At 36.2% G+C, this 23,158-nt stretch overlaps 1 protein-coding gene across 2 annotated transcripts in view; it reads left to right on the top strand.

Annotated features, from left to right (window-relative positions):
* Positions 1–23,158, top strand: part of LOC122183488 (guanine nucleotide-binding protein G(q) subunit alpha) — a 112,466-nt gene that overhangs the window by 70,873 nt on the left and 18,435 nt on the right. For both annotated transcript variants that reach the window (XM_042877469.1, XM_042877470.1), the window contains exons 3-5: positions 15,050–15,204; positions 21,781–21,909; positions 22,884–23,013. In XM_042877469.1, coding sequence (XP_042733403.1) covers positions 15,050–15,204; positions 21,781–21,909; positions 22,884–23,013 — 414 coding nt within the window. The remainder of the gene's footprint in view (positions 1–15,049; positions 15,205–21,780; positions 21,910–22,883; positions 23,014–23,158) is intronic.

Here is a 23,158-nt window from a genome sequence, read left to right as displayed (position 1 = left end):
CTTGGACTGTGTTTCAATAGAAGGTGAAATAGGTTGGTCTTGCAGTGCAGCAACAAGCGAAGTCTTTGTGAAGGGAGTTGTCAAATTTATCAACTCATGCACAAGGCCTCCAGCAAATAAGAAAGTTAAAAATATCTGGATAAGTATAAAGTGCTTAATGTGAGATAACAATAAAGAAAGCAGTGGTGGCTAACATAAGGTTGTCATGAGCACAAAAATAATGGAGCGTGATATGTGTGAAAAATACAAATGATACTGATAGTAAAGATTCAGTGTTGAAATATACATGAATGGATTCATGGATTGTTTTTTGTTCTTTGTTGTTTTGGGGTTTTTTTTTGTATGTGTTTTTTTGGGTGTGTTTTGTTTTTGTTTTTGTATGAATTTTATTGTTTGTTCTCTCTGCAGCTTTTGAGTTTGGTTTTGTCTATTTAACAATTCTACGAACCTCCACAAATTTTTGTCTGGCTCCAAAGTAGCTGAAAGATTGTCATTCTCCATTAGCCTATCATTACATTAACACAATCCCATGTGTTTTCTTGATAATTTTTTGTGGCTAGCTCTTTTTTTTTTTTTTTTTTTTTTTTTTTTTTTTTTTTGCTGAGTAGTAGTAATGATAGCTTAAATACTAATCTCAGTGTTAACTGTGATATAGACAAGGTGATCTGTTCTAACAGCATTAGTTCAGATGTTTAAAGGGAAGACTTTTTTTATGTTAATCAGAATTGTGAAATTGTAGATTCTACTTCTAAGTAGAATGTCGGTCGTTTCACCAGTATTGCATGATACCAAGGAAAACATTTTTTGTCAGGAAGGTTTTTGCTTGGCTCTTTTTCCTCTTTCATTTTTTTCCTAATCTTACTTTTCAGACTAAAAGTGTGCGTGTTTCTTGTGATTCAGGAAGTACAATTTATTTTAAGACCTACTTAAAGTCACTGGAGCTTATTTTGTTGTGGCCTTTTGAAAGTTGTGTAGTGCACATTCTGATACATGACATAGTCCATTGTGTTCAGTATTTGCTGTTTTCTAATATAGTTCCAAGTTTGTACTTGTACTGGGAGTTTTGAAGTATTTCCAATTACACCATTTAAAGCAGTGAAGCATATGTGCTCTACTTGGCATTTATTCTATGAACTCATGCTTTTTTCCTTCTGTTTATGTCCATTCTCTTCCTCTATTTTTACAACTTCCTGAACTCATGTTTTCTCTTCCAGTGTCACTGCTATCATATTGACCTTGGTGATGATAAAGATTGCACCAAAAAAAGTCTCCTTCAGATAAATATGGTCTGGGAAATATGGTTTCGTGATGTGTAACTCCTGAAAATTAAGATTTGTATGAACCCAAAATGACCCATTTGCTTTAAGTATGCAGAACAATCTGTAATATATAGTAGTAAAATAAATATAGTTGTAAAATACTGTAGTTGGAACACAAAGGGTGAGTTTTGATTCACTGTAGCATATCTGACATGTGGAGAATGGTTAGAATGTATGTAATCTGAATTACCTTTTAGTAAAGCACATTCCTATAATGTATTTTAAAACTTTTCTGAAATACTTTCAAGACATATTGTGTTGTTTCCCTCTCGTTTAGTCATATTTTGGGGTATGACTTTAGCGTGTGACTATGTAACCAAATTGATAGTGTTTATGTCTTGAGGATCAGCCAAATGAAATGTTCATAAACTTTTTTTGGCAAGCAGCTTTGTATTTTTTATTTAAGTAAACCCTAAGTACAAAAAGTTAAGATTTAAGAGGTACAGTTAGGGTTTAAGATGGAAACTGTAACAGTGATGTTTTTGTATCAGTGTTAGTCTCAGCCTTTCTTTCCCCAGTTTAAAGGAAAACTGCTTAGAACATCAGTCTAATGAGCAAGACAATGCAAGACAATGAATGCAAGAATGAGAAAAAGAGATTTTCTCTCATTCATAAGTCAGCTTTTTATACGTCAGACTGCTTTCTGGTTTCTTTTCCAGTTCTAAACTTACCAGGTTCTTCAGATGCAGCTTTTCATTTGAGGCCTGACTCGCATGACATACTTCAGTGATTGCCAAAGGTAGTCTACAGTCAACATGCCCTTTAAGCATCTCTTACATTGTTAAACAGCTTATGATGGGCAGATGTCTTCTACATTGTTTGATGCCATTCTAGTACCGCTCACAAGTTCGTGGCAAGCTGCAACTGTGACACTTGGATGAGTAATATGCTTTCTCCCAGACTGTTTTTTTCTGCCTGTTGCTTTTCTAACATCTTTATTCACTCATGTTGGAAGGAAGAATCAGCATTTATGCAGGCAAAGCTGCTAGATAAAGAGAGAAGGGCAACTTAAAACATCTTTCTTCAGTTCTTCGCAGAAATAGGAACCCTTATCAGCCGTAAGGCTCAGTGCTTCAGTTTCTGTGTTGATGATGGTGCTATTGGTACATCTTTTGAACGTGTAGTCCTAGAAGTGGACTTAACTGTAAAGTGCTGTGTTTTTCAGTTATTTTTATTATTCTTTATTTCACCCTTTGAGTCTATGGATAATAGTAAGTTGACTAGGATAGCCACATCAGCTCTAATGTACTTCTAAAGTACTGGCTTAGGAATATTTTTGATAATTCCTTTGCTTCAAGGGAACAGCCTGCCCAGGGCAGTGGGCTCGACCCCATGCTGTTGAAGTTCAAGGAGCATTTGGACAGTACTCCCATACGTAGGGCTTGATTTTTTTGTTCTGTGTCATGCCAGGGATTGGATTTGGTGATCCTTTGTGCATCTCTTCCAACTCCGGATATTCTCTAATTCTGTGATTCATGGTCTGAATGTTTGATTCAGAGGATGTTTAAGGACAGCAGCAGTAGCATACCTAAATAGAGGGACTGTCAGGTGCTGAGCAACAGGACATCCAGTCCTTACAGCAGCCATCATTTATTAGAGTTGCTGTGTTTTTTGCAGAAACTATAGAGATCAACTTAAAAAAAAAAAAAAAATTATTTTGGTTGGCAGCATTTTAATTCCTTCCTTCCAGCTCTTCTCTGTTTAGCTTGAAAATCATGTCCTAGCCTACCTACAAACATGTATCAGAAACACTGAAACAGTGTTTTTTTTTTTTTAATGAGTTCAATTTCATGAAAGCAAAGTAGTATAATGATTGAATGAGGATAAATATTATTCACTGTTAGAAGAATTTGTGATTAATTTTAGGCCTGAATTAAATCATGTAGTTACTTTGTCCAAAAAAAGGCACTACAGACTTTTTTTGTATTTAGAGGGAGATTCATGCTCACTGAGGGAAATAGAAATTATGATAATAAGATTGGCTGGTATTGGATCAGAGCACTAGTGCTGTGCTGACTTTTTCAACATCATCCTTTCTTGTTTTTTAAGGGAAATTAATGCTATCTTCAGTTTTACAGACTAATTGCAGACCAGTTCTGTTAACTGTCAGGTTCAGTATTACTATAGTAATTTGCATTAATAGTGTAATTCCAGTTCAAAAGTAATTGCGTGGGGCAACGGTGTCCTAATTTCTTAAGTAGTTGTCTATGTCTGATAGGACATGTGAATACAGTAGATAACGCCTTTGAATGCTTTTTTTTTTTTTCTTCCCTGGGTAGCAAGATGTAGCACAGTCTATCTGCTAATACCAATAGCTTTGCTAATTAGCTCAATAAATTTGTCTTGAAGATTTCCTGGGAATCTGCTTTCTGAAAGAATTACAAAGGTGCTACATCTGAAGTATTTATGGCTACATAGAACTTTTTGTCTCCAGGGGGTTTGATGTGTTATGTCAGTATGTGACTTTTGACTTTGTTGCCTCTTAGCTGCCCTTCTTACTCAGTTACCAAAGCCTCTTTCAGGTACAATTTCATCAAATTGTAGAAAAAAACCCTAGGTTTTGCTTTCCTTTACATATGTTTAACTCTAACAGAAAACATGGGCTTCCATAAGCCATTTAGGTTACTAAAAACCAAACCAACGATAGACCAAAAAAACCTGTTTTTCTCAAATTTAACGATTATTTGTACAGTTATAAGGACCGTGTTCTGTTTTTGGCCAACCTCTTGGGAGGAGAATCCATTTATGCTTTGGCAGATATAAGCTGTCCCAAATGACTGCTGAAAGAACTTTGTGACCTTGTTCTGTAAATATTGATTATATAGTAAACAGAATTAATCATTTTGAAATACATATTAATTATGTTAATTCAGAGTGTCAATTTTATACACACCAGATAATAATAATTAAAAAAAGCTTTTCAAGCTCTTATTTGTTCAAAATTCATTTCTGTGATTTCTCTGATGGAGTGTTGTGTTTTTATAGGCTTTTTGTCATCCTTCCTAATGGTTGAAGTTGGCACTATGTTTCAGGAGATTGATATTTTGCCTTGAAAGAGGAGTCAGGAGTGCTTTGCTGTCCTTCCTTAAATAAACTCTTCTTGGCATCTGATTAGAGCCAGTAGAAATATGGTGTGTTTCTAGGAACAAAAAGATCATACCTACTTTATAAAGAAGCTGTCACTTTTTTAGGTCACACATGGCACAAAACCTCTTTTTTTTTTTTTTTTTTTTTTTTTTTTTTTTTTCTTTCTTCCCATTTTATTCTCCCTGACGGCATGTTTCAAATAGTTACTCATCACAAGGTTATATGTCTGTGGTTCCTCTTGAGAAAATGATGTTGGGTTGCTATCTTTTACAGCTTGGGGCAAAATTCATTCTTGTGTGACCCTATTCAAAAGAACAGCTTTTCATCTGAGATTAAATGTTGCCCCTTTCTGCAGTTTTGCCAGTTCATTACTCTAGGTATCAAGAGGTTAATGAAAGCCTCCAAAAGAAGTAAGTGATACTGCATAATGTAGCTTTGTGCCCAGAATAAGACTGAAACTCATTTCTAAAAATTTTGTGTCCAAGAAATTAGATAGTTGTTTAGAAAGACAGTCTTCCTAGCTGAAGAACACACAGTTGCAACCACTTAAGTTTGTTGCAATTTTTTGCAGAGGAAAATTTCTGCTGAAGTTCTTCATTATTTTAAAAGGGACCTCCAAGTCTTCTGATACTTCTAGAAATGCTTTTGAAATTATAGTGTTCTTTGTTTTGTATTAGTCAGCAGAGGGCACTCTTTTCCTTTAAGAATAAAAGATAGTATGACCTGTTTTTCTTTTCAGTGTCACTTTATAAAAAATTAGAGATTGTATGTGTGAAACTGAAAACTGATACAGTGTAATTCTGTAAAAGATGACTTTTAATGCAAATACTTTAATATGTTACTCTTCTGAGTTGAAACGCAAGGATGAGGACTTGATTTAAAAAAATAAAAATAAAAATCTACCTTTCCCCTAAATATCAGACGGTGGAACTTTATGCAGTTCCTTCATGTAAACAATTGAATGAGATCAAAGAATTTCTAAACTGTCTGAAAAAAGTAACTGTTACCTCTATTACTTTTTTTAGTTCTAGCTACCCAAATCTGTGAAGTCAAGCAAAGTTGTTATTCTTCTGATCCTTAAGTCTCTGTGTTGTACAAGGTTCATTTAGGCTTTGCACAGGAATGAGGCTCAAGCAATAGTTCTGTGCATGTGTATATTCTTAAGTAAAGTTCACTTAGATTAGCATTGTCATTTTTTTATGTTCTTAATCTTGCATTGCAGTGTTTGACAGAAGTAGTGAATTGTTACAGAGTTGTGAAATACAGCCAGTTATTTTCCTTGAAAATTAAATGAAAATTTTAACACATTCATCTTTGTAAAACTTATTCTATCATAGGTACTGCTACATCGTATGGAAAAATATTACTGAAGAAAAGTTTGATATTTCTTGTGGTATTATTATCGACCACCACTCTTCAAAAACATGTAGAAGGTCATGAAGACTTCTATCAAGCTCTCGTAGGGAAAGCATTAGTTAAAAATTGCAGTTATTTATCCTAGATTCTTGTGAAGTCATTTCAGAGAGACTGGCAGTTGAATTCACTAACCTGTCGTGCATGATTTTTGTATCCATTAATATTTTTATCTTTGGGCAAAGTATGTAGGAGATGCTCCTCAGGAAGGGCTGTGAGTAAGCAGTTTTGGTTTGTTTATTACCATGTGGTCCAATTCTTCAAACTATTGTTTCGTGATTAATATCATGTCAGATGCGTGTTGTTGAACTGTGTGTGTTAACAAGCTTTGGTGGACCAGAAAATACATCCCTGATTCTGGGATTGGCGCTGATCTCTGTTCAGTGTTGCTGAAAGCTATTTTATGCCTGTCCCAGTTTGTACCAGCTAAATATAACGGAACACATTACTTGAGTTTTTTAGCTTCAAGTGTAACTGCCTTCTGCCTCTGTCACCTTATTTACTCATGTAGGCTTTATGCAGTAGTTTTACTAACATTTACCTGGAATGTTAGCTGCTGTAACACTGAAAAGCAATCCATTAGTTCCCATTTATGTTGTACATATAGGAACTGGTGTAGCTAGTTCAAGAAAAGATTGTATATTTGCTAACATGTTTTTATCATAAATATTTGTGAAGTTAATGCATGATATGGATGTACAGAACTCAAAAATATTCTTCAGAAAGGTAAAGCCTATACATGGAATTTTTTTCTGAAAACATGACTGTATGAGCATTGTTAGGTGTTTGTGAAAACAGCTGTTGGTAGTGCTATCTTTACATATAACAGAAATCTGGTTAATTTGTGTAAGCTAAAACTGTGGTTGAGGGGAAAGATCTTGTTGCAAGTTCTTGCTTAGATTGATTTAGATCTGAAATGTTTTTAATTTAATTTCTGTCACTGCAGATCTGAGTTAATTAGAAAATAGGTGTTACTAGTAGAAAAAAAATATACACACTTGGATGCACCAATTGTTAATTATGAGGGCTTCAGTAGGATGCAAATAGCTGCTGGTAGCTGCATCCAGGAAAAGAAGTCTGGATTTAGTTTTATGTTCAGATGAACAATGTCAAAACTGATATGGCTGCAATTCAGTTTTTTTCTAAACTTCAGTAAGGGATTCTTGACCAATATTTCCATTATTTCCTTGGGAAACTTATTGCTTATTTGAATTGGGAGATTAAAGAGATTGTCAGTACAAGCTGGGGTAAAAAAGAATTGCATAGCCCTGCAAAGAAGAATTTGGAGATGTGGATGGAAAGCTGGACATGTGCCAGCAGTGTGCCCTTGCAGCCCAAAATGCCAACTGTATCCTGGGCTGCATCCTGCCCCTCTGCTCTGATTAGACCTCGCCTGGAGTATTGTGTCCAGATGTGGAATCCTCAGTGCAGGAGAGTCACAGATCTGCTGGAGCACATCCACTGATAATGCAAGGGGTGGAACGCCACCTGTATGAGTACAGGCTGAAAGAGCTGGGGCTGTTCAGCCTGGAGAAGAGAAGGCATTGGGAACACCTGATAGCCACCCTTCAGTATGTAAATAGGGGCTATAAGAAAGTAGGGGATACTCTTTCACTGATATGGCATGTGTTTTACTTGCTACTCTTTTTTTTTTTTTTTTTTTTTTCAAAGTAAAAATCCTAAACTTGCTGAATTAATGTAATAACATGGCAGTTGACTCGATAGAGGTTTCTGAAAGTATTTGTAAGTCACTAGGGGTTTTATTCAGGGTGTAAAGCAGTTTGTTTTTCTGGAGTCCCCACACAAGAAGATGAAATCTTCAATTCATATATTAGAAAAACAGTGGTTAGCTGTGCAATTTCAGGTCAAATGTATAATAATTTAAGCTGGTGTGGTAGGTGATTATAAAGCCTAGTTTACAGGTTATCCCACTTAGGCAGAGAGATTCCTGGATTGCTAGAATGTGTTAGGTCAATCATACTGTGTGTTCTAGTACAGTGACACTAAATTGTTACATGTTGTTATGGACTAGAATTCTGCTTCTGTGCCAGTCTTTTGGTTATTTGTGGTGAAATAGCTTTCTGTAAATTAATCTCAGGTCCTAATGAGTTTCATTTCACCAATTTCAGACTTCACTTATACTTTGAAAGAAGAATACGCTTTTGTTATCGATACATTTATGTTGGTTTTATTCACTAGAAAAAGCTTAACAGTGAAAGCCAGGTAACCACATGTTTATGCGTGGAATATGAGAGCTGGACAGTAAGTGGAAAAATGATTATGCCCTTTTGTTGTCCCATAACGTCGTTTGTGTTAGCAGTAGTCTCTGAGTTCTCTGGATCTTTAGACGTCGTTGCTTTTACACAGTGCAGTGTGCTTCTGTAAGTTGTATCCTCCTGTGCCTTTCCTTCCCCTAAAGAATACATTCTGCCTTATTGGAGAGCATCTCATTTTTCATAAAGGAAAACAACATAGAAGGAAATAGCCTTAGGTTGTGCGACGGGTGGTTCAGGTTGGATGTTAGGAAAAATTTCACCAAAAGAGTGGCCAGGCTCTGAAATGGGCTGCCCAGAGAGGTGATAGGAGTCACTGGCACAGGAGGCGTTCAAGAAATGTTTAGCTGTTGTTCTGAGGAACATCATGTAGTGGGAAATGCTGTTAGTAAGGGGGCAGTTGGACTGGATGACATTGGAGGTCTTTTCCAACGTTGGTGATTCTTTGAGTCTGTTTACTTGATTTTCTAACTCGTATTTCTGATAGAGTTATTCACACAGGATAAGCTAGTTTTCAGGGAGTAACACAGCATTTTACTCTTCGGCATAATGACATCAGAAAAAAAAATGGTTTTGTTGCTTATGAAGGCTTTTGTTTATAGAGAGAGGATCCGAAGTTTTAGGAGAGACTAGTAGGATAGTATCTCTCTCAGACACTTCCAGGAGAACCTTCTAGAAGGACACAAAGCTCTGTGAAACATTTCTTTCAAGGTTTGTAACAATAATATGACTTTCAAAATAAAGTTTCCAAAGGCTTAGCAATACTGTGTATGTAGAAATTCTGATACAAATCTAGATAAAATCTCACTCAAATTTTCTGTTTGAAGCCCTATAGCAGTGGCATGTTTGTCTTCCAACTCTGATGCAGCTTATCTAAAGTAAGTTAAAAAAATCAAGAAAAATCAGGGCCCTGATGGCAGTGTACAAATGAAGTTCTAATTTATTATGCTTCTTCCAAAGGCCTCTCTAAGTCTTAGCAAAAACAAATAAATATCCTCATGTCTGTGCATATGACTTTCTTTCATTATTGCAGTCTTTTAATATTTAAAATTATTACAGCTAGAGTTTAATGATGCATTTTGAATGGATTTATTTTGCAACTTAAGTCGTAAGATATTTTATTTAAATTCTATTTTTTGTAGTGAGTCAGGATACATTATCTTAAGCTTTTTACAGAAAATGACCAGTGACAGAAAAATTTTCCTGGGCCAAACTGAATTTTTCAGATTCTGTTTAGTGTCCAGGGAATTCTTTTTCAACATGCTAATGCTATTTTTAATTTTCTAAGATCAGAATGTGAAACATGAAAAGATACAACTTCTTACTTAAGTAGTTTGATACCCTATTAATCTGTTTCAATACTTGAAGGATAGTTAAGGATGTACTAAGCCTTCTAGAGCACTTCATAGCACACTGTACTAATTTATATACAATTCTTTAGTATTAGCACATCATGAAACTTCTTCTCTGTTTAGCCTAGTTCTGTGCTCCAGAGTTGCTCAAAGGAAGCAGTGTTCTCTTTACAGTCCTCTTCCAAATTGTTTTTGTTAACGCTATGTAAACACGCTTTCCTACCCGGAAATGATTATTATTCCTGTTTTCTGGCATGGTAAGGAACATATCCCACAGGCATTTAGTTTTCAAGAGAGTGAAATAGAATAGTAGTATTATGCTTATTGAATGTTATATCTCTTTGAAATATCTAAAGGTTTACAGGATACTCTCCAGTACGGCATGCCTTGCTATACAGTCCTGTAAGAGAAGAGAGGGTATTTGTGTTAGCCACACTTGTAGATGACAAGTCATCAGATTCATAAGTCATAACTTACAATTCCTGTTAAACTAGTATAAGTGATCATTTCTGCTTTTAAGCTGCATTATCAATAGTTGTTTTGTTTGGCAAATATGTGATCATGGTTGCAGCTTTGTAACAAGTTTGATTCAGCTTCTAGACTTCTTGGATCTGGTCACAAGCCATTGCACTCAATGTAAACTTTAGCATTCAAATCTAACTTCTCTATGACTCATCCCTTAGTTATTGACCACCAAACACTTACAGCCACAGACTTTTTCTAATGGGCTTATGAAATCCTTCTACAAAACAGAAAAATATGTTAAGATGATCTTTGCTATGTGAGATAATTCTTTAAATGAGCATCTTAGTTTCAATTAGTTCTCAGAACTATCAATTAGTTCTCAGAAACTGTCAATAAAAGACAACCTTGCCTGCTGCATCTCAAGTATACTTCTTTCTCTTGTGGATGTAGAATTCCAGAGTAATTTCTTTTGAAATGGACTGCATTTCTGCTGATCCTTTGTTACATAAATTACTCATAGAGTAGAGAGCTACTCTGAAAAAATTACAGGAATTGTATCAAAAGGAATAAAAAGACTGAACCTTTTTCCAAGCTTACTAAAACACTGGTTGCAGTCACTGTTGAGAATACTGTGACAGTGTCAAAAGCTTTGATGAAATCTAGGTAGACTACATCCGCATCCTTTCCCTCATCCATTAGGTGAATCATCTGGTCACAGAAGGAGATGAGGTTGATCAAGTAGTACTTGCCTTACATGAACCCATGCTGGTTGGGCCTAATCTTGTTGTCCTCTACAAGCCATATGATCTTCCTCAAGATCTGCTCCATAACTTTCCTCAACACCAAGGTCAGGCTGACAGGCCTTTAGCTCTCCAGATCCTCCTTACAATCCTTCTTGTAGGTGGGAGTCAGGTTGACAAGCCTCCAGTCTCCTGGGACCTTCTCTGACTGGCCAAGAATGCTGATAGATGGTGGAAAGCAGCTTGGCAGTCACCTTTTCCAGCTCCCTCAGGTGGATCCCATCTGGCCCCATGGACTTGTGGCAGTCCAGGTGGAGTAGAAGTTCATTGTTTCCAACTGAATTTATACATTTATTCTTCTCCTTATCTGAGACTCCCAGATCAGGAGGATAACTGGTCTGACTTTTGTAGGCAGACATAAAGAAGGCATTGAGAACCTCGGCCTTCTCTTTATCCTCCATGGTGGCATTCCCCACCATTTCATAGTAAAGGCTGAAGATTCTCCTTAGCACTTCTCTCACTGTTAATATGTTTGTGAAAAAGATTTTGTTCGCTTTTACCCCAGCAGCCAAGTTAAGTTCAAGCTGGGCTTTTGCCTTTCTAATTTTCTCCTTCCACATCCTGACAACTTTTTTGTACTGTCCCCAAGTTGCCCATCCCTTCGTTTGTTAAATCCTAGGGCTTCTGTTAGCACCTCCATCACTGCCAGCCTGAACTATCAATAAGGGATAATAATCAGAGGTATAAATTAGACTAGGAAGTTTAGGAAGTTCCTAGAATTATCCCTGCCCTCCCTGCCCCAGGGAGACAGTGCACTCCACTATGAGTAGAGTCAGGCCAGCATATAGAGACCTCCGTTTCTCTCAGAAGGAAGATGCCTATGGCAGTCACCTTCTTTTCCCTCTTTATGGAAGCAATCTCAAGACGAGGAGTTAACTGCCTCACTCTAGACCCCCTCGCAGGTGGACTTCCTACTATATCCTCACATACCTCTCCCTAAAGTTCCCTCAAATCTATTATGTGGGGACAAGGACACCTGAGGAACTGAGATGGATTGAGATGGGGTTGCCTGTGGTGTTGATTAGTCCTTAGATACATTTTCTTGCAAGTAATTTGAGTGCTAAAATCAAAAATAATATTTGCAATTGGCTGCTGATGTTAGTGGAAGGAAACTAAAGCCAGTAAGTAATGATATTAACACCCCACATTCATGGTTGATTCTTCTTCTGCATTAAATTCATACTTCTCTACCTCACAAGGGTTCAGAAAGCCAAGCAACAAGGTCCTGTACTTGGGCCAAGACAATTACAGCCACAAATACAAGTTGGGTGGAGAATGGCTTGTCAGCAGACCTAAGCAGGATCTGGGGATCTTTCTTGTTGAAAGACTCAACATGAGCTAGCAGTGTGTGCTTGCAGCCCAACAGAAGGCCAGCAGTATCCTGGATAGCATCAAAGGTAATGTGACCAGTGGGTCAAAGCAGGTGGTTCTATCCTATTCTGCTCTCATGAGACCCGGTCTGAAGTACTGAGTCCAGTTCTTGGGCTCCCAACAAAAATAGGACATCAAACTGTTGGAGTGGGTCCAAAGGAGGGCCACAAAGGTGATCAGAGGACTGGGGAACCTCCACTAGGATGACAGGCTGAGAGAGTTGTGGCTATTCAGCCTGGACACGAGAAGGTTCCTTGGGGCAACTTATGGCAGCCTTTCTGTACCTGAAGAAAGGCATACAAGAAAGCTGGGGAGGGACTTTTTATTAGGGCTTGTAGTGAAAGGACAGGAGGAAATGGCTTTAAACTCAAATAAGGTAGCTTTAGACTAGATATTAAGAAGTAATTCTTTACACACAGAAACCGAAAGAACATCAGACACAAATTTGTCAGGACCTGCAGAATCAAGAGAAGGCTGAAGGTGTTCTTGGATTGCATCATTACTGGTGATTATGTTACCACTGTGAGCTGGAGTCAAAGTGACTATCCATGTTGTGACAACATATGAATTCCTTACCAAAGAATAAGTTCAAGACACAGCTCTCAGTTTGTAAAGAGATGTGCACCATGGGGTAGGAAAGAGGCAGTCGCTGATGCTTCTGGATTTCCTGGAGCCCAAATTGTCTGCTCTGAGTGCTGCGTCATGACTCTGACTACACTGAAGGCTTGAGCTTCCAGATGTAGGCCAGAGAAGAAGACAGCCTTGTAACATGATAATGCCAGGCCCCATTCCAGTTTGAAGACCATGAAGCACATTGCCAGTGTTGGCTGGACTGCCCTACCAGACTGCATAGTCTGTGTTTGGTATGTTCTGACTTGCATCTTGTCGGGCCAATGAAGGATGAACTCAATGGGCACATTCCTAGACATAGTGCTGTCACAGCAGGTGTGAAACACATCACCTCTGTGGCGCGCTTTCTTATGAGGATGGTATGCAGGCTTTTGCTTACTGTAAGAGTGATCTGTATAGAAGCTAGGAAAAGATACTGAATGACAAAGATTCTCAGTGTGAAAAACATTATCCACAGGAGAACGTAGCACTTATGGGAACAAGAAGACACAGCTGAGGCTTAGTAAAGACTTGAAATTGGTATGAAGGGACATTACCTGTCTGGACAATGCTCTCAGACTTATGGTCTGATTTTTAGGTGGTTCTCTTTGGAGCCAGGAGCTGGACTGAGTGATCTCTGGATCCCTTCCAACTCAGGATATTCTGTGATTCTACTATTTAAAAAGAAATAGCACTGTTGTGAAGAGCTGTAGAACAGTAGAGTACAAGCTCTCATGAGTCTACTCAAAGGAAACAGAAGCAGTGTTCACTCTGGGAGTATTTATCATTTTAAAAGCTGAATTCATTTTCTGATGGATATTACTTACTGGCATATAGCATAGTTTATTCCATAAGATTTAACTGTGGTCCCAAGTCATATTAGTTGAATGGCAGAACACACAGAACTGATAAATGAAACAATGCAATGCCTTGGACAACTGCAGTGTAAGTCTAGGTTGGCAACTGAATACAGTAATTATTTATCATTTTCTCTGCTACCGATGTTGAGTACTTGAGTACCTTTTTGGGGAAATACGTCAGTTTTGAGAAATTTTCAAGCTAAAGAGCAGTAGTTGAATAGTTAGTCTTTCAACTCTGTTAGCATTTTGATAGCACTTGGCTATAATTTCAGAGCTCAAGTATATAGAAAAAGAATCAATATCAGAATATACTGTTCTATCAATTTGTCAGTCAGTGAGTAAATATTTGGGACATCATTCTTCTGGAAGCATCCAAAGGCCAAAGAGTACAGAAGAGGCACTAACCAAGCTTGATAAGATAGAAGAAAGTTAAATAAATAAATAAATCCAGCTTCACAAAAATTATGTGCTTAATTCTTCCTGTACAATTTAGAAATTGCTCTTCTTTGTCTCCATAGTGCTTAAGTAAAATTTAACAGTATTTAGGAGTGCGATGTTTTTATTACAGGTTATTTCCTACTGGCTACTTACTTTTCAAAAATCTCTGTGATATAGTACGACCATTGTTTATAATACAAATTGAAACTTGAGAGCTTTTCTAAGAATCATGCTTTGCTTTACTTAATAGTAAGTTTTGTTATGCTTGTGGTAGCATGAAGAACTTTTTACAGTGAATTTCCATGAAAGACAAGTTTCTTCCTTCCCCTCTGACCTCTTGGGCTCTTTCAGAGTCTGAATCAGACAAGTTGGCTAACTGGTTATCATTTTAAAAACAGGCATTTTATATGCCCCAAATCTGTACCTGAAAAATCAACATTGAAAATTTTATTTATAATTAGCTTAATTAAGTAATTTTTTGTTTCAAACGACTCATATATTTCATCTAAGTAGTAGTAGCTTGGAGTAAACATATTCTGAAATAAAAACACACATTTGTTAATTCATCTTCTGTCCCAGTTTTATACCTACTGCTGTTTGTCTTGGTTCAAATGTACTTTGTCATTACTCATGTATGATTCATCATTCTTATTTGTGATCCTTCCTGCAGCATCACTAAGTTCATTCACATGAATACAGATTTTGGAAAAATATTCCTCTTTGAATATTTCGCATTTTCACCCTTTTTTTCCTTCATGTTACCCAATAATCCTATATTCAGCTGCTAATGAGTTATTGAACTAGTACAGTAGGTGGTAGGTACTCTGTTTGACAGAGTCTAGTAACATAAAAAGAACAAAATGTCAAGATCTACAAACTTTCCAATTAAACAAACAAAATAGATAATGGTTCCTCTGTTCTTTATTTTAGAACTCCTTCTACCAGTGGTCACCTTTCCGCATCTTCACAACCTTCCTCATAGTACTTTACTTCTCAAATTATGTATACGCATTGGTGAGATGGCCATTATGTCAACTTTATTTCTTTGTTTGTTTCATTTAGGCTCATGCACAGTTAGTGCGGGAAGTTGATGTAGAGAAGGTGTCAACTTTTGAGAACCCGTATGTAGATGCAATAAGAAGCTTATGGAATGACCCTGGAATTCAGGAATGTTATGACCGACGACGAGAGTATCAGTTATCAGATTCAACTAAATAGTAAGTACATGATGGCTACAGCTATATCTCACTCTGTCTCTTGCAAAGTAATTTTCACTTTTTAGCTTTTTAGCTACTTGTACACATATGCAGCACAAAAGTACACTTACCGAATATAATTTAAGAGCTGCTTTTAAGTAGTGGATTGCTTCTACTTTATTGGTAAATGTGTATTTCCCAGAATAAAATTCAGGTACCATTCAAACTCCAAAGTAAAATTCTAAGTGACAGTTTCTAAGTAGAAAGCCCTTGTTCTCCTATGTTCCTATGAGATACATTTGAAAGTGCAAACCAGGCAAAAGTACTTTTGTGTACTTTAATGCAGGAAGCGCTATCAATTTCCGTATGATTCATGAAAAACAGAGTCTTCTAGGATTTCTCTCTACCCTTTTTCTTTCATTATTTTTTTTCTCACAGGCTGCTTTTGCAGTCGTGGTGGTGAGGCAGGCAGTATGTTTTATTGAGCTGCTTTTCTTTTGTGGAAAAAAGGCCAAAATGTAAAAGAACGTATCTGTCAGAAAAGCATAGAAATAAAAAGTAGGGTAAGAATATTTTAAAATTTACCTGTTGTAGATCAACAACAATAAAAATGCTTGTGTGAGAAGAATTGGTATCAAATGTTGAACTCTTGTTTTTGGATGAAAAATGGATCTATTTAGTACTATTAAAATTAACAAAATTAACTAAGTACCTATAGAAGCAAATTGGTAGTATCAATGATTTGCCAAAAGTAAACATACAAATCAGTGGGTTATTTTTAAAGCTCAAGAGATACAGCAATTTATTGTGAGGTTTGCGAGTTTGCTGGTTGTAGGTAGAAGATGGTGTAGCAAAATGTTAGAATTATGAATTATTGTATGAGACCTTACAAGATCCTTTAATATATTTATGCTTGCAAGAAAAATGTCTTCAAATAGTGAAGTCCAGTAAAATAAATTGACAGAAACAACAAATACAGCAAATGTGTTTAGCAATAGAATACCTAAATAGAATCTGCTATTTTAGTCCCTGTATCACAAACCAGCTGAACAAGATGCTTAAAATTAACAATTGGGATTCACAAGACAGTAAAACAGAAGTAAGCATCCAGTGCTGATTGACTTTGTGAGACAGTAGTTCCTTCTGACATGTTTGAAGCAGAAGCAATGATTTTTTGTCCTGTTGTATATGATCTAAGCATATGCACTGATATGTCTTATATTATTCATTCATCCCTTGCATGATTCTCTCCTCATATATTTTCTGTTTTTGCAGTAATTGTATTTTCAATCTGTTCTCTTTGTATTTTTTCCCCAGAGTTATTATATGTAGGCTTTCTCAATCTCTTCCTCTATGTTTTGTATTTGTGTTACTGTTTCTCAGTAATGTTCTAATGTATCTTGTACTTTTCTGTACTTTCTGTTGTCCTTTGACCCGTTTTGTCATTTTTATTGGTTTTATACCCACTGCTAGTACCATGGAAGAATGCATCATGTGCATTACCAGAAGAGAGAAGGATAAGATGTAAGAGAAAGTTTTCTGATCCTTGGCAGTTGATTTGAAATTCTTGATAGCTCAGCAAATAGATTCTTTATATTTTTTTTTTAACCATTGAATACTCCAAAAGTTGGATGTTCCTGTAGGTTTTAAAAGTAATTCTAGACTTACTTGCGGTAAAGTCAAGAGCACATTAGATAAATAGATTATTAACTTCTCATACATTACTTTGTGACTTACTTATTTACCACTGAACCACTTCCCCTTATGGCTTCAGAGGTAGTGTTCACACTGTGTAAACCAGCATCACAGTGAAGGTAACCTTAAGCAATAGTTTTGTGAGCTGAGATCTTTCTCTGTGTGCTGTCTTGGCAATATCTTAACCAAGGTTAAGAAAGCAGGCTTTTCTAGTTTGCTGTATAAGGATATCAGAGAATGACTGTTTAGCAATTCTTTCCTAGCTGTGTTTTATAACATTCCAGAGAAATAAATATAACTCCTCCTAAATTCCTCAGTGTGTTGTCTGCACCAGTATTTAATACCCTCATTTGGTTATCTGTGCCAGATATGTAATGTTCTACTTTATTATTCATTCATATAGAGAATCCTTGAAGCTTTTTCTGTGTTTGTTGCCTTGAGCAATATAGTTTCACCTTATGGATTTATTTTTGAGAAGATGCTTCACCATCATGTTGTACTTGCAAAAAAATCTCAGGCTGGAGAATGACTGGAGTAAGGTGCTTGTTTGAAGTGTTTGTTTGCCCTGTATTTCTTCATGTTGAAGATGTTTCAGGACTCCATTCATTGAAAATAAATTAAGTAGATTTTAATGGTCAGTTTTCATTACGTGGTGCAACTCTCCGAAGTGGTAGATGTTGAACAGGGGTATGGTGAAAGAGACCTGTACTTAAGTTCTTGGAAAAGATTAGGTACATCAGAGAAGTTTTAACCAATAATAAAGTTAGAAGTCACACCTCTTTGCCTATTTTCTGTATGAGAAGGGCATGTAGTAAATACAGAGCAAGTCAGTCTACTTCTGTTATCCTGTTCTTTCTGTTTGCTTTGTAATACACACAAAAGGTACATTTGAAACACTTATCATTAAGTCTTATCATCAGCACCTTCATGGCCTGGCTTTCTCGGAAACTGGCTGTGGATTTGGACCTTGTCATAGGCTATGTAAAGTGCATTAAAAATAATTACTTCTCTCTCAATGCTGACTAGGAAACAAAAGGTTTCCTTTGTTTCAGGTCAGTGTGCAGATCACCAGTGTGCTACGAGGCTGTAGCAGTTTTTCTTGACGTCAAGAGAGAGCTACTGTCAGCTACTCATTACACACAGATTACCTTGGTAATGCACCTTGTGCCTGTTGCTATAGCAACCTCCTGGAAAATTACCTCAGCAGACACTAAAATTCATTTTTATAAAACCAATTACAGGTATAATTAACTTTTAAAACTAGGTCTTCACTATAGATGTAGTCAGATCTATGTGATTTGACATCTTATTTTCAAAGTAATTTTATGCAGGTTTTGTTTGTTTCAGTAATGCTTGCCAGAAAAAGTGCTGTTTGGGTGAAGAGGCCGTATAACTACAAAATGTCTCATCAAAGTAGGACATTTCTTAGCAGGTGGCAAAAATCAGTTTGGAGTGCCATGCAGTTCAGACTTCTGTGCAGTTGCTGCTCACCACAGAAGTGAGTTTTCAGTTCATAACACCAGTTACTTGCTTTTGAACTAGGTCACAAAGCATTTGCCCAGCTATTTCCAGCATCCATCTCATTATCAGTTTTTAAAATTTGAATTTAATAAACTAAGGAAACATCCCCCTTTGGCAAGTGCTGTCTGCACTTTTTTTGGTGGAAGTTCTTAATTATGACAAGTTTCATGATTCAAGAGCGCTCGTGCGTTAATTTCTAGCACATGCTGAAGTGTCATTTGTATCAGAAAGGCTGATCACAGAGTTTGTGTATATGTGCATGCAGTAAAACTTTTAAGGGCTTTTTAAAAATTACTTCTTACATTTTTTAAAAATACCTTGTGCACTTTTTTTATGTAGGTTTGTTGTTTTTTTTTTTTTGTAAGTGTGCAGGATTTTTTTGCCCATGGGTGTTTGTCATTATTTTTCTTAGGACAGCAAAAATTAGGTAAGCGCTTCAAAGCCACATTGAATCAGGCTTGTAATAAGCAGATGAGGAAATGTAGAATAAAATCCTTCTTTTTCTTTATTCATCACCTATCTGAATTCAGACACTCCTAAGATATTTCTCATAACTCTGGCTTAACAAGTTATGTCTTGTCTGTAGATAAGCCGCTGGAGGAAGTAACTCCACCCTGGCTTCCTGCTGGAGGTTATGGACTTTCTACATCCCTGTAAAATAAACTAGCTTAATTTGTACAGTTTTAATAGTATTTTTTCACTGTTAAATAATTTTGAGAGAAATGTATTACAAAGATATTGTGTAAGTGAAAAATCTGGCAACTGGGTAAGGGCGCTGTCTTCAGGGCACAGATGCAGCTGGAGTGGAGCCTGAGCCTGCACAGCTGTAGATAGAAAAGAATTTGCATTCACCAACATGTGATGTTCTTTGATGTTCTTATTTAAAATTGCTGGCTGGTGTTTTCTTTAATTGTTTAATAAGCTTGAAGATGTTTAAAGCATAGACATACAGTTATGCCATTCCCATGTTAATCAAAGAGTTTCTTTAAGCCACAGCTTTAAATTTCCACCCCTCTTGCTATGAATAAGACTCAAAAACATAGGTCTTTATTGTGTCAAGGAACTAGACCATAATAAACTAAATAATTGCAATGAAAAAATTTCAATTTTACAGGAATAGCTGTTCCCACTATTCATGTAATGATATATGAAAATTCTGTGTGCTGGTAGTATATTTTTTTAATAACAACGGTATTTCAGTTATCTTTTTTTTTTTTTTTTTTAAGAGTGCACTTTACATACCACCTGTGTTTTGTCTCACCATTTTGAAACAGTGAAATCAATTAATGCTTGTGAAACTTAATGACAATAGTGTTAGGAAAAAAATAAATAAATAAAAATGGTCATGTGTCGCTTGAATAGCTTCAAGGAGCTCAAATGTTTATTTAATATTATCCCTTTAAATTATTGCCAGTCTAGAATCAACCTGATGTATGTGACAGTATATCTTAGCAATATCCCTGCTGCAGTCATGGTTCTGACTTACAGTTACCAGGCTGAGGCTGGAGACCACCAATGAGGCTTTCCAAAGTGGTGCAACAAGGTAACTGTATAAATGAGCCAGCTACCAGTTTCTGCTGTCAGAAATATAACTATAGCATGTAGTGACTCACAGTGCTTCCCAGGAGCCTTCAAAAAACTTCAAAACTGATATTGTGGATGTGGAAGGTTAAAAGAAGACAGGCAGTGTTTCAAGACCACCATCAGTTTCCTATTCCGGTGGTTACGGATTTCTTGTATGTTTTTCCCCCCCAACAAGTAGATGGTGTGTTTTTTGGTTAAAGCCTCTAAGGGCAGATGAAATCCTCAAGTTCTCAAACCTTTTTAATTGGCAGAAACTAATTAGTATTCTGAGAAAATATTTTTGGAGTAACAGCTTATGAATATGATAAATAATATGAGATGCATGGTTCAATACATCTTTCTAAATACAAGTAACGTTCTCACATTCAATTTTTTTTTTTCAGATTAATCTTTCATGAATAAAATCATGGTGAGGAAAATTTGTTAATGTTTTTGTCTCTCTCCCTGACCTAACTGATCAGTTCTTCAGTACTTTTGCTGTAAGTCAGAACTCAAACTGCTTTGTTTCTGTCTTTCAGAAACAAAGTTTCTGTTCAGGATGACTTGTTTCCTCTATTTAATAACAGATCATTCAGAGCATCTATGAATAGTATGGGTTTTTTTGTTTTGTTTTGTTTTTGAAGAGCTCCCTCCGTAGTAACCATGAGGAAAAGAACACTAGGAGTTTTGTGATACCTCATCAAGGAGTCCATTGCTGCCCTTCACTACAGGATACAGAATCAGGGCATTCTTAGGTTAATTTATTGTATCAGTGGTTAGCTCTAGATCATTATTGTGAGTAACCAGACGCCGAGAACTTCATTTGCTGCAGTAGTCTTTCTCCCAGATGCCCGTAATGGGAGAATCCCTGCTGTCTGGTGCACTCAATTCATGAAATAGCCAGCTCCTGTAACCGAACAGGCCATCACCATCACACATTAGTACTTTTTTTTTGAAGCTTCTCTCTTAGGAGAGCTCCCGTACCTCCAGTATATTGCTGCTTTGTGATTGAAAGCCACCATTAAGCAGAAGAGTTTCGTGTTGTAATTAATGAACTGCTTTACAAGCAGTTTTATTGCAGTTTTGGATTACTTGCTGACTATCTGGGAAGTGTTCCATGTACATTACTTAGACTTATTAACTTGATTAGAGGCTTCAGTGTGATTGCAGAAATTTCAGACGCTAGAGGTCCCACCGTGGGATTACTGCTGCCTTCCAGTAACAAGACAACTCTGGAGAGTTCTTTAATTTGTCAGTGGATTTTTTTCTTTTTGGTGTAATCATTATTTTTTTTTTACTTAATCTTCAAATATTGCTGTTTATCTTTCATTCATTTTGTATCTAGTAAACATACATATACACTTACTGAACTGATACACTATATCAGATTCATACTATCTGTATGTCTATGTATCTCTATGTGGATTCTGAAGTCTGAAAAGGAAGGAATAGGTTATCTTGTCAGTTAAAACCCTGCAAGTTTATATTTCTTATGTATTTTATATTATTTTTATCTATAAATTACACAGAACTGAGTAACAAAATCTGAATCTTTGGTGATTTTGCATGTGAAAGCCAAGCAGATTTTAAAAGGACAGAATGTTTTTGTCAAATTTACTTGAAGCTATGGAGGTGTACAGGAAGGACAAGTGTAGCACATTATACTTTGTCCCCTTTTTTATGCCAACAATTCTCCTTTTTTGTTGCACTTCTTCCTATCCAGCAGCTGACTTCTACTCCCAAATCTTCCCTTCTCTTTTCCTCAGTCAAATTATGGTGTCACTGTCTTGCATTCCTTTTGTTTCTCCCTGTTTATAGCTATCTTAATGACTTGGATCGCATAGCAGATTCCACCTATCTGCCAACTCAGCAAGACGTGCTTAGAGTTCGAGTTCCAACAACAGGAATCATTGAATATCCCTTTGACTTACAAAGTGTCATTTTCAGGTAGGAAAAAAGTTCAGCGGTCATTTATTTATTTATTTATTTATTGCCTTAATTATGCCACAGATAGGATATTGATTAAAAGTGTATTACAGAAATGATTCTGTGCTTTTAAAAGTAAAGCTTGTTATTTTATTTTTATGGTTAATTATTAAGCTGCTGATTTTAAACATATCAAAAACGTAAAAGACAATTTGGTTAGTCTTTTTTTTTGAAGGCACTACTGATAGAAAATCTACAGTTAATCTTTTAAAAAAAAATTAACAAAGTTTTGTTCTGAGTAATAATCTAAGAATATAATCACGTATCTAATTAATGTTAATTATGGGATGCAAAATTACCTCCTGTGTAGCTGATGATTAGCAAGAAATCACTCTTCTAAAGAGAAAGTAAACCTATTTGAGTGCAAGTACTGTTGCTTAGAAATAATTATGCATTTGCAATTGCAAGTTAGACATCCTAAGGGTTGAGCTACACTATGACATGGAATGAAATGGGAATACACTGCCAGCAAATTTGATTTTTCCTGTTGGCTATTAACAGCTTCAGTAAATACATGTTGTATTCTATGTGTACTCTTAAGTAGATAATCTTTGAGAAGTTTTAAATTTTGACACTCGTAATTTTTGAAGGGAAGAGGCAGATCACCTATTCTGTGCACATGTGTTTCTGCTAAATATACAAGGTATACATTCCAGAATCATGGCTCAGTATCATGAGACTTTTGCATCTCAGAAATCTAAAGATTTTGAGACCCACAATGACTTAAATATAGAAATCACATCAAAGTAAAAATCAAATATGGTTACTTGCTACTTATAATGCATTCCATTAAACTTTAATCTCAGTGGAGAGATTATTAAAAGGAACAAACCAAGTTCTGTTTTTTTTCAACTGAATTCCTTTTTGTTTTGTATGTGGCTGTGTGTTTATCTCTTATGGTATTCATGGAGTTGATGTGGTTGTTAATTTTGCAGAATGGTGGATGTAGGAGGCCAACGATCAGAAAGAAGAAAATGGATACACTGCTTTGAAAATGTCACATCTATCATGTTCCTAGTAGCTCTTAGTGAATACGATCAAGTGCTTGTGGAATCAGACAATGAGGTAAGCTATAAGCACAGAGCACCAGTTTTGAAGAAAAAATACTTCAGCCTGTCACAGATGTTTTCCAAATCAATCTATAAGCAGTCATATACAACTACATGTAATGGAATGAGAATTACTACGGAGATCAAAAGGCTGAGCCATG

This window comes from Lagopus leucura, unplaced genomic scaffold, assembly GCF_019238085.1.
Source record: "Lagopus leucura isolate 7727_CA_CO unplaced genomic scaffold, USGS_WTPT01 Super-Scaffold_100018, whole genome shotgun sequence".
Taxonomy (NCBI): domain Eukaryota; kingdom Metazoa; phylum Chordata; class Aves; order Galliformes; family Phasianidae; genus Lagopus; species Lagopus leucura.
This window is presented reverse-complemented; position numbering and strand designations above follow the sequence as displayed.